Source organism: Genypterus blacodes, unplaced genomic scaffold (assembly GCF_046128005.1).
Source record: "Genypterus blacodes isolate CSIRO-AG114 ecotype Tasmania unplaced genomic scaffold, CSIRO-AGI_Gbla_v1 ptg000156l_1, whole genome shotgun sequence".
Classification (NCBI taxonomy): Eukaryota; Metazoa; Chordata; class Actinopteri; order Ophidiiformes; family Ophidiidae; genus Genypterus; species Genypterus blacodes.
In genome coordinates this window covers 10,371,771-10,384,277 of record NW_027466957.1, presented here as the reverse complement: position 1 = coordinate 10,384,277, position 12,507 = coordinate 10,371,771, and the positions used below count along the sequence as shown (strand labels likewise).

The window sequence follows — 12,507 nt, the reverse complement described above, 5'->3', positions numbered from 1 at the left end:
TTTAAGACAACAACACAGAACAAATACTGGCATACACAGACATCCCCTGACACACACGCCACCCCAGACCCAGAACACCTATCTCAGACGACATTGATCCCATATGATCACACATGTAGAGTTGTTTGTGTGTGTGTGTGTGTGTGTGTGTGTGTGTGTGTGTGTGTGTGTGTGTGTGTGTGTGTGTGTGTGTCAATCTGAGGATCGGGGGAACAGCTGTAACTAGCTCACATGAGTATATGTGCGTTTCACATATTAGCAGTAGACAGCACACAGATCTAACAAAGGCATATGGCTAACAGTCTTTGATGTGTATCACAGTTTCATATCATCGAATCGTGGTTGGCCTCTGATTTTGTTCTGCCCTGGAGCAAAAAGCTGCGTATCACTTATAGTCTGTAATGATTCAATTCCCAGAAACGACTGCACACTGTTTAGAAATCCACAGGAATTCCGAGTTCAATAGTGTGCTTTATGAAGTTACTGGTTGCCCTCTTGAATCTTTCCATTAGAATTTCATAGAGAGAGCATTGTGGAGAAATGACACAAGTGACACAATTCCAGCTGTGGTCCGTTATCTGCCTGGATCTTGTGTGATCCCGTGGTGGCTCCTGATACAGTGCGAGGTGTGTTAACTCCACAGCAGCGGTCATCATAAAACGGTAGCCACGCAAAAACTGTAAGTGGAGTGTGTTATACCTCTGGCTCTCTGATTGTAGAAGTGGAATTTTGGGTTGGGTGGTGGTCCGCTGCTCGACATCGCTTATTACCAGAGCAGGTTTATAGAGAGGGAAAACTGGTCCAGAGGGAGCTCTGTCTCGGTTCTTAACTTTGACCTGTCAGGCCTCACAGGAAGCGTCTCTGCACACCTACAGGGAAAGAAGAGTCATTACAGGTGAATGTTTAAATGTATACATTTTAAAACACACAGATGTGATCAATCATGTCATCGAGACTTTCCTATCAAACCTACCTAATAGGCGCAGGTCCAATTTGGGTCTTAAGGGGTTCAGAGAGGTCCGAGTTAAAAGGTTGAATGCCATATACCTGAGAAAAGAGGGGTGGGGGTCGAGAGAAGTGGAAGATTGTTAGAGGCCAGGGAGTGAAGCAGCTCCATCACACAGCGCCATGGTCTTATTAAGGAAAAGGAAAAGGAAAGCAAAAAAACAAACCCTGGTGATTTGGAAAACTGCTGCAGGCTATCAAACAAAAAAAACAAACAAAACTAAATTTAGCTGTGGAGCTGCAGAGGAAGAAGTGAAAGGATGAGCCTGAACTGCAGCTTCTGTATTTTGTCTCTTTATCAATACATCCATGTTCAAGTCTCATGGGCTTACAGTAGAATAGTGGGGCTAATATTGTTATTGGTAAACAATACGTTACTTCTCTCCTCCACACTAAAGCTCAGAGCCCAATCAATACTTCTCACTTTCTCCTCTTTTTGTGTGACCTGAGAAATGTGCTGCCCACTTAGCTGATCACTGATATGGAGGTTTTAACTGAAAACAAAAGTCAAGGTCAGGGGTCAAATTGGAAAGGAATAATCAATGAAGAGATCATTCCATTGGCCCTCCCACTTTGCCCTGAGGGACAGTTGGATAATGGGAATGCCCTAATTATCGGTCAACCATGACGGCAGCGGCGTAGAAATAATATTATTACGACTGCTACATAGAGTAACACACATGTAAGTGCAGACAGCCAGACAAAACACCATGCAGAATGTGTGTGCATGGTGTTTGCACTCACTGGCTGCTTGAGCCGTCACAGTCGGACAAGAAACTGATCACAAACCTCCACATAAACGTCCCAGCTGCAGTTTCAAGAATATATACACACTGTGACACGGCACCGAGAACAATTTCTAATATTGCTGTGCACTTGTTCCTCTTTAAGCATCTAAATAATACTTTGTTGCTTCAGTAAAATGAATCACTGGAATGAAACTGCACATAAATCATTTAACTGGTCCTCCCCAGAGCGTTCATCATACATTAGCTGATAGCAAAGCTGCGCAGTATAGGAACCATTTAATTATATAAACGTCAACTCAGCAACTCCCTGTGCTCTTGCGGTATTGTTTAGTTTGCTGACCTTCATGTGATATTGATGGCGGAAGAAGAGAAAGCAAGTCTCAATGCATAGCAGGTGCCAGCCAGGGGGCAGCACTGAGACGCTGTCTAATAGGTGCTCCTAATCATTTTATGGACAAAGTCAGCTGAAGGAGAAAGACAAGGGCACCATCTCTCTCTCTCTCTCTCTCCCCCCCCCCCCCCCCCCCCCCCCCCCCCCCCTCTCTCTCTCTCTCTCACACACACACACACACACACACACACACACACATACTGAAACTAGTGAATACTGTTCATAACACACTGTGTGCATGACACATGATACACATGTTGAACATCAAATCAAGGAGACAGACAGACGGACAGATGGCTTGAGTGTTGAGCTCATGTATTGTAAATAATGTTCCATTCTTTTGACAAGCAGTCATTTTCTTGATTAGGATTGGCGTCGGTCATATTGATGCATTGACCATAAAGATCTTTGTGTAAATCGTGACCTCCTTACCCACCGTGTGCTCCAAACTTACCAAGTCTAAGAGTGGGGGAACAGCGCCCTCTGCTGAGCGCCCACGGCAGAGCATCCTTGGGCAGCCAGACACGTTGTGCTTCGGTCCATTCATGTTTCCTTACGCAGCGTCTCCTTCCGCGTCTCGGGGCTTAGAGCGCCTTTCTGCACGGTCGCGCTCGGTTCGTTTGGGTTGCTGTACGGGAGCGTACTGTCAATTTGTAAACAGACCTCCGTGCTCCATTTTGTTTCATGTCATAGACACGGAAGTGGCCTGACTGCTGTGTGGTTGGTTTTGGTATTTTACGCAAGCGCCGGTGTGATGGGAAAAAAACCCCCAACTTATTAGAGACTGGAGACGAGGCTTTTAGATGATTATCTTCTATATAGCTTCCAAGCCATCTGCAAGGTTACTGTGGAAACAAGGGTTCCATGGCAACGGTGACTGGGGGTTACCGAGGAAACGACCGTCACCATGGAGACTGCCTCACAGCGGGCTATATTTGAGGAATCCAAAGAGAAGCACGCACCATGTTTGATCGTGTGTGTGTGCGTGCGCGCGCGTGTTTGTGTGTGTGTGTGTGTGTGTGTGTGTGCGAAGGCGGTGTGTGTTTCTCCTCTCACGTGCGTAATGAGACAGTGACAGCCGGTTGACCTCTGTGTTTCCAGGGCGCCTTTTACGCATGAAAGAGCCTCTAAGACACTAACACACCTACAGGGCTGACACCTATAGAGACTGTAGCACTTAGACTAACGCACACTAAAGGCACAGCGGGACGCTCTAATCCAGATACTATAGGCTCAACTGTGTTTATGCAGACATTACATGTGTTTACACGCGCAAATACTTAAATGATTCTGAATATCACACACAGGCTGACTGACGAATCACGACTGGTAACGCATGTGAATACAATGTGATTGTCTTTGTTACATACATCTGTAGATCTCGTTCACGGTTTTAAAAAAAGAAGCTTCTACTTGTACCCGTTGTGGTTATATAGTGGCTATAGCACAAAGCACAACAGGTCAATTCCCTCGCACGGAGAAGAATAGCAGGCCTACTACTTTAGAGGAGCTCTTTGTCCCAAAGCGCGAATGGAACCAGACAGAATTATGAATTCAGATAACTGAAATGATCAATTCCGATTATTTGAATGGAGCACAAAGCAGCGTCTCTCTCTCGCTCGCGCTGTCTCTCTTTGATCCGCCGCTGCTTCCACACGCTGGTGCGTAACGGCGGAAGCAGCTGTTAGTTGACACGTCACCTCCTCCTGCGTTCAGGGCCACAGACTCTCTCAAGTGGCTACACGTCGGTGAAGATCTTCTTGTTTATGTTCACACAGTTCTGAGAGTTGTTTTGCGTGGCGGTGGGGAAGTTGGGCTGCTGCTTGTAGGCGCTGTTGATCGAGTGCTCCTCGATCACCATGTACTCGCTCTTGCTGAGGGATGAAGAGGAGCGGGTTTTTCTCAGATCCTCCGCGTCTGCCAGCGGCTGACAGCTGCCCACGTGGAGGTACTGCGCCTGCTCCTCGCCCTCGGTCTCCCGGTGGTAGAAGTAGTTGAAATTGGAGACGATGACGGGCACCGGCAAGGCGATGGTCAGCACGCCGGCGATGGCACACAGAGAGCCCACGATCTTCCCCCCGATTGTTACAGGGTGCATGTCCCCGTAGCCCACGGTGGTCATGGTGACAACAGCCCACCAGAACGCGTCCGGGATGCTGTTGAAACCCGAATCCGGGTCGTCCGCTTCAGCGAAGTAGACTGCGCTGGAGAAGAGGATGACTCCGATGAAGAGGAAGAAGATGAGCAAGCCCAGCTCGCGCATACTGGCCTTCAGAGTCTGTCCGAGGATCTGAAGCCCCTTGGAGTGACGCGAAAGTTTGAAGATACGGAACACCCGGACCAGCCTGATGACGCGCAGGATGGCCAGAGACATGGCCTGCTGCCCGTTCCCCTGCCGCTCCGCCAGCTCGGTGCCCAGGGTGATGAAGTACGGAATGATGGCCACGATGTCAATGATGTTCATGATGTTTTTGGAGAACGTCGCCTTACTTGGACACGCGAAAAAGCGCACCAGGAGCTCAAAGGAGAACCAGATGATGCACAACGTCTCCACCACGAAGAAGGGGTCTGAGAAGGGGCTGATGAAATACGGGATCGTGCCGTTTACCGGCGCGGTGGTGATCGGGTCCCTGTTGTCGTCCCTGAATTCTGGCAAAGTCTCTAGGCAGAAGATGACAATAGAGATGAGAATGACCAGCACAGACACGATCGCGATTCCCCGGGCGGGACCCGAGCTCTCCGGGTACTCAAACAGCAGCCACACCTGTCTTTGAAACTCATTCTCTGGCAGCGGCCGCTCCTCCTCCTTTATGAAGCCCTCGTCCTCCCTGAACTTCTCCATTGCCTCCTCGCCCAGCTCGTAGAACCGGATCTCCTCAGAGAAAATGTCAATGGGCACATTCACGGGTCTCCTGATGCGCCCTCCAGACTGGTAGTAATAGAGGATCGCATCAAAACTGGGTCGGTTCCGATCGAAAAAGTACTCGTTCCTGAGAGGATCGAAGTACCTCATCCTCTTCTTGGGGTCCCCCAGCAGCGTCTCTGGAAACTGGGAGAGGGTCTTGAGCTGCGTCTCGAAGCGTAACCCTGAGATGTTGATGACCACCCTCTCGCAGCACTCGTGGTCCGGCTCGTAGCGGTCCAGAGAGTGATGCCCGGGCAGAGCCGCAGACTCCTCCAGCATGTTGTCACACGCCACGACGGTCATTACGTCGGCGTCCGTCTCGGTGTATCCGTGGTTCACCAGGTTGTCGCCCCGGGTTCTGGTCGCGCTCGGCGGGGGAGATTGCAGGAGGCTGAGATGGTCGTCCATGCGCGGATATAGACGCACACAGGGGCGGCCGCCGCGCCCCCTCTGTGAGCCCCGGTCAACCACAGCCGCCGCCACAGCCCCGTCTCCTCCACCGCCCCCCTCCCTCTCTCTCTCTCTCTCTCTCTCTGGCTCTGTGTCACTCTTTCCTTCCTTTCCTCACTTTCACTCGCCACTGTTGTTGTTCCCGCCCACGGGGGGAAGATCTGGGTTTATAAACAGCCCCACCACCCGCCCACGGCGCGCTGGCGCTGTGTACCTTTCTGTCTCCTCCGCCAATCGTGGAACGCACCAATATACACAAGGAGCCACAGACGGGCGTCATTCACACACCATCACTTGGGTGTGCCCGCCTCTCTCGACTCCCTTCACTCACACACTCTCTCTCGACTCACTTACTCTGTCTCATTCTGTCACACACACACACACACACACACACACACACACTCTCCCTTTTTTTCACAAGGTCACCAGTCATTAATAGGACATTTGGAAATAGGAGACGTAAATATAGCAAAGCCACAAATCTTCGGGGACACTCTTATACTGCCTTTGTTCATCCTTGAAGAGTATATATATATATTTATGTTGGCGTGCCATCATCAAAACGACATTTGTGAAAGAAAGTGTGTATCCCTGGTCGTTTTGACACACAGAGGTGATGCTCCCTGTTATGCTGGCCTCCTCCCACATGTCAGAAACATAACTGATGACTGAACTCCAAGGGCAGGGAGATGGGAGAGGGATTGAAGAGGTCGATGTGATAAACACAAATTTGACACCAAACCCTTTAAAAGATTAATAACCTTCATTTTTGGGGGGGGATATAAACACACAATCACCATTTTCACAAAGCAACTAGAAAATGACATACAATCTCACACACACACACACACAAAGAGAAGGTCATTCCCTATACTGAACACCACATGCGTGTTAAACAGTGAGACCCAATATAAAAATAAAGGGCTAATAGAGTAAATGCTGGAGGGCATCTACGTGCACAATCGCATGGTCCTGTGACAGATTTGATCCAATATAAGAACAAAGGAGAGGGGGAGTGTGTGTGTGTGTGTGTGTGTGTGTGTGTGTGTGTGTGCATGTGCATGTGTAATCCTGTCCTTTCCTTCTTGAAACGTGACAGTATTCTACACTCACAGATTACCAGCATCCATGTGCTCACCGGTAATGTTTTGCCCTACAAAGATTGTGTTGAATATCTTAAAGTTTGAACCTAAAACGATTTGAGTCAAAATTCATTATAATAAAACGAGGCAAAGGTCAAACAAAGCAGCAGGAAACAGATAACATTATTAGTGGGCAGGTTCTTAAATTACCTCCATCCAGCTGTCATTGCTCCATGGTTGTTTGCCTCATGGAAGTCGTTATCAGATTAAGGATTTCGTTGATTCTAGGCTAGGGGACGGACGCCCTTGGGTGCTGCTGTCCAAGGTGCTGAAATGAACAAAAAAAAAACGCAAATAAAAACTAAGCACGAACAAGAATTTTGTTGGATGAAATGTTTCTGAGTCAGATTTCACCTGCAGGTAGAAAACACAGAGTCAGATGTGAGTGGGCGCAGTACAAGACTACTACTACACCGAAGCTCAGTCAATGAGACAAGAGGGCAGAGGGCAGGAAGGAAAGTCTACCATATGTCAACAAATATAGACTGAGTTGCATCACATCCACCTGTTGAGGGTTTTACAGAACTCCATCTCTTCATTTGAACAGTCACATTTTTCTCAGACATGCAAACAATAATTTCATATTCAGCAGAAAGGTGTCAAACTAATGCAGGTCTTCTTCTGCTGTAAAATATTAACAGGACTTTTATGGCCTTCTGCCACTTTCTGAGACGGTTTGAAATTGGGATCCATTTCAAAATGAAGCCCGTGACTCAAATAGATAAGAGAGACATTTTTAAACCACCTATTTATGACGTGGAGACAAGGCAAGAATCACAAAGAGCTGGCTGTGACTTCTACAAAGGACTTCTATGAAAATAACAGTGTAATCGGCGCAAGATCTTCCAACAATTACCACGCAAAAGCGAGCAGTGTGTGTGCGTGTAGGAGGGCATGTGGGCGACATTCCAGACTCTTACGTCCAAAGCAGATTCTGATCAACAAAGAAAAATCTGAAACATTTCGTCGCGTTGTTCTATATCGTTTAAGGGGGCTTCACACACACACACACACACACACACACACACACACACACACACACACACACACACACACACACAGAAAGAGAGAGAACACTCAGCACACTATATCAACAAGTGGAAGGAACAGAGCAGCTAATGGAGGAAAAGAGACGGGGAGAAGAAGGAGAGCTTGGGCTAATTGTGAGGGATGTCTGTTTGCTGCTGGTGAACATCTGCTTCCTCCAGATTAAATTAAACAAGCGGGGGATGACTGGACTCATCTGAGAACTCTGCCATCAACATGGACATTGTGTGGCCCACCCATAACCACACACACACATATACAAACACACACACAAGTTACTGTTTAAGGCCATACAGGTTCAACCTAAATTCTTTCTCTTGTTTGGGGAAGAGGGGGAAGTCCACAGTCCCTATATGTTTGTACTTCTCCCAGAGCACCGGGCGATCTCAGGAACTGGAGCGTTTAAACCACATCCTGAAATGCAGAGAACACCTCGGGGATTATATTCACTCTGAAACAATATTACCGCCCTTGCTCACCTCCTTAATCATCCGCCTCAGAACTATCAATCAATCAACTGGTGTTTCCCAGTTAGTTGATTGGATAATAACCGAGCAGCCAGAGACCCTGACCTCACACCAACAACGGCTTTATGAACAACGCGAGGCCAGAGACCTCTCACATGGCGCAGCTGTTTGCAGTACCGCTGTCATAAAAGACACTAAAATACAATATTGACAAATTAAAGATCAACAATGACTGGCAAGAAGCGTGGGTGATATTTCCAGCATGGTGCCCGTGTTCTTATTCAGGCCACATTGAAGCCGTCTTGTATTAAAAGGGCCAGTGGGTCCACAGGGACAGAGCTCAGGGACAGCCAAAGGGCCTTTTAATGTGGTTTCCACTCCCCGTGTTAATTATAGGCCGGCCGCACCGCCCTTATCAGCCTACGAAATGAGGCTACCTCGCACTCTGCACTTGACTGAAAGGCATTGAAACAAGCCCAAAGAGCGTGTTCTTGGGTGGAAGTGGGTCATTCCGCAGGAAGCACAGCTCAGCTGGCTGAGGTCATGGACATCTGGTTGCACTTGAGAAAATGGGCTGGTTTGGATCTCCAGCAAGGGATGCACAGCCGCCACCATTCACAGTTTCTGGAAGGAGACTGAATGCCAGCGTTAAATAGGAGAAGAAGGTTGGGGATTACATATCTGGCAACTTGTCACGTCATTCTGTTTAAGGCACACGTCGCCACAAGTAGGCTAATGGAGAGCAGGTACAGCGGGGAGGCATGGAAATATGCTGTGTGTGTGGGGTCCTGAGGGCCCAAATGGAGAGCCAATCTAGGCTACCATCCATCTTCATGTTACGTCTCGACACCTGTTGCGTAACCAGCGATCCTCGAGGAGAAGCTCTCCTTGAATTGGCCTCACCAGGACGACTTTGTTAAGTTTTCTTTGTCTTTTATATCATTTCCCAACTACATACATTTCATGACTGGCACTTTATTAGTCAAAACAGGGTTTGTACGCTTTGTGATGAGGCGCTTAAATAATTTCCTGATACAGTCTTCATCTTTTCTGCACATTTCAGTCGCAAGCAGGACATCTGGTCAAATGGCAGTGGGGACATCTAACCCTGTGCCACCATGTGATTGTTAAAGATGAGCTCCACTGTTGATGGGAACACTTAAGGCTGTGATGGGATGAGGCTGAGAGATCACATCAGCGTGGCTCTGGACATAAATGTCACTTGATCACATCTCCTGTGAGCTGTAGGGAAAGTTTAAGTGCTTCTCTGGTTATGTTCCCCTGGAGAGGCCTTGGAGACAGGCGGGCAGAGGGAGGGGGGGTGGGACAGGCAGGCAGAGAGAGAGAGAGAGAGAGAGAGAAAAACAGACAGACATATTTTATTCACAAGTTAACAGCAGCAGGAGGTTAATTTATATGCTATCTGAGTCATGCCGTCGAGCCTTTTTAGGTTTGTATAGAAAAATCTAAAAGCTTTCCCTCTCCATTTTTGTCAATGATGCTAATTTCTGATAAACATAATTTGTGGAGCAAATCATTGCAGATACCCTGAAGAATCTATCTCAAATATCAGCTCCAGGCTCTAATCACTCCTCTTTTACAAGCAACGTCTTCCTGTTACTCAGTCAGTAGCGTTTCCACACCCGACATCCTCACACAACCCCACACAACCCCACATCCTCACACAACCCCACACAACCCCACATCCTCTTCCTGTGCGCACACAAATCCACTTTACCACTAAAAACACACAGGGGTGCTGTCATCTGAATATTCACAAATGAAGAGGAGGCCCATATGGACAAAGCACCTGTGTGTGCCGCCTAATTAATCAACTGCTCATATTAGCATAACTATAGATATTGGTGGCACAGTACAGCTGCACATGACAGTGGCACAGAGGAGGAAGAAAGGAGGAGAGGAGGAGAGGAGGAGAGGACAAGGCCATCTGCAGAACAAAGCCCGGCTGGCCAGGGGCCGCGTCAGGCCCTGCTGTAACCCGGCAACCAAGTGAGGGATGAAGGAGTAAGGGCGAAGAGAGATGGGGAATAGCAATCCCTGCACGCTGGATTGGAGGGAGGAACATACATAAATGGTGGCTGTGCATGTGTATGCATATGTGCACACACACACACATGCAGGCATGTCTAAAAACAGACGAGTGTGTTTGGGTTTCCGCCAGGTTCAATCTGCTGTCGTCACTTTAGGGGATGTGATCTCTCAGGGTGTGTGAGATACACCGAGCCAGAGGTGGCAACGATTTCCAGGAGTGCCATAAATATGAAGATAGTAGCGGGCGATATGTATGCATAATAGATACGTTCCATTCCCTGCTCCATGCACCCTCCCATCCTGCTTCCATTTAGACACAGAATGAGAACAGAAACAGAAAATCTTCACATCATGGGAGGAAACACGGCGAGGCTGAAGCTGTATGCAGCAGAGGAGTCTAATGTTGTCCATGTTGAGGCTCTGGAGACCTGACAAGACTTTGATGAATCAGAAAACCTATTAATTATCTATTAATTAGTGTTTGTCTCTGTGTTGTGCCCTACTTACAAGCCAAATCTTTCTCAGACTGGAGAAACAGAGGACATAAGGATGAAGAGAGATGCTGAGCAGTAATTGACTTGACAGATCCATAAAACATCAAGCAGAATTCATGTTCCTCGCCATGATGGCGGCGCTGGAAGGTGGAGCAGGAGGGATTAAAATAGCAGAAACGGCAGACCTCCATAACTTCACGTCGTGCTCCAAACCTCCTCATCTGTTACGCCGACACTCTGCTCACACTTTGTCAATTTCTCGCCTCGCCTTCTCCCTCTCCACGTCTCTCACCTCGCCTCACCTCCTCTCTTTCCTCCGACACCAGCTTTTCCAAGTGATTTTCAGCCCAACTTTAACTTTCCCATCCTCTCCTCTCCGGCTCCTCCACCCTTCCTCTCCTTTTTCCCTCCGTTCCTTTTGCAAGTCGGCAACTTTATGAAATTACTTTCATTAGCACTTTGCAAACTGTGGGCAGAGACGAGCAATATTTTCCCTGCATAGTAGAATTCATGATGTCTTACCTAATTATAAATCAAGACTTGTAAGACGTTTACTATTCTCTAGGTATCACTTTTCTGCAAACATTACCTTTATCTTTAACTTAACGGAAAGCTACAGTGTCATGTCCCTGCAGGCACAGATGGTTGTTGATACAAGCAGCGGTGGGATGTCTCCACACTCCGCCATGCTGTCCTCTACTTTACACAACAATCTTCCTCTCTCAGCCACCACGCAACCCGCAGTTAATTGTTTGTTGCGTCTGGGGCAGTAGATGGTTACAGCAGGAGTTGATGGATCACATCCGAGCCAGACACGCCAGGGTTGCAATGTTTGTTTCGCCTTAGGTGTTGTTGCACTTCAACGCCACGATTAATATGTTTGGTAAATTATGAAAGTGAGCTCTCCGTCACTGCTGCATGTTCTTGTTTTAGAGCCGGACATTTTGCAGCTCCCTTTTTCTTAACGGTGTTGGAAAAAGAAACGTCCGCAGCAGCCGAGTGACGCGAATTGAGGATCGGTGGGGCATAAATGAAGCAAAGGACGGCTTGCACTGTGGGCCACCCAGCAAGACCATTTCCATATTTCTCTGCTGTGGCCTGCTCCTGCTGTGGGTTTTACCAAGATCAAAAGAGAAATGAAGGTGTTTGGCCCCAGCGTATGTGTGTGTGGGTGTACCTACCATGGGAGGTCCATACCTTCTTAAAGCCTGCCTGGACTGCAGAGAAGCTGAGGCAATATGTCATTAGGAGAACTAAGCAGAGACACACACACACACACACACACACACACACACACACACACACACACACACACACACACACACACACACACACACACACACACACACACACACACACACACACACACACACACACACACACACACACACACACACACACAGGCTGGAGCTCCTCGGTGGCCTCTCTGGCCTGCACTCTGCGGCCGTACATCATGTAAGTGGGTCAGCTTGTCTTTGCCAACAGCAACTGCAAGAACACACACCTATCTGCTTGATCTTTTTCCCACCTCACACTCTTCCTCTTCATATCTCGTCTCCCTGTCGCTTCTGGTTTAACCGTCCTCATCACCTCCCAAATGATGGCATTAGAATTCAAGAATGAATAATGGAAAAATCCAAATAAAAGTCTCAGACGTGCACGTGAATGTCAGTAGAGGACGCTGAGATAATCCATGCAGCAATTGTTAATCTCCTTGAACATGAGGTCACATACTGTTCGCCTGCACATTCAGCAGACAGTTTACTTTCATTAACATACTAGAACATAGAGGGAGAGTTAGCCGT

At 47.9% G+C, this 12,507-nt stretch overlaps 1 protein-coding gene across 1 annotated transcript; it reads right to left on the bottom strand.

Moving 5' to 3' along the window:
• Positions 1-5,470, bottom strand: LOC143012823 (potassium voltage-gated channel subfamily A member 3). The gene is made up of 3 exons (XM_076166145.1): positions 2,600-5,470; positions 974-1,047; positions 1-869 (listed from the first exon to the last, which is right to left on the bottom strand). Exon 1 carries the CDS (start codon positions 5,456-5,458, stop codon positions 3,884-3,886), a length of 1,575 nt encoding a protein of 524 aa, XP_076022260.1. The 5' UTR covers positions 5,459-5,470; the 3' UTR covers positions 1-869; positions 974-1,047; positions 2,600-3,883.
• Between the last annotated feature and the right edge of the window lie 7,037 nt (positions 5,471-12,507).

Bases quoted from the DNA above. Each gene is read 5' to 3' on its own strand.
- LOC143012823 (XM_076166145.1), bottom strand. From the start codon at position 5,458: ATGGACGACCATCTCAGCCTCCTGCAATCTCCCCCGCCGAGCGCGACC.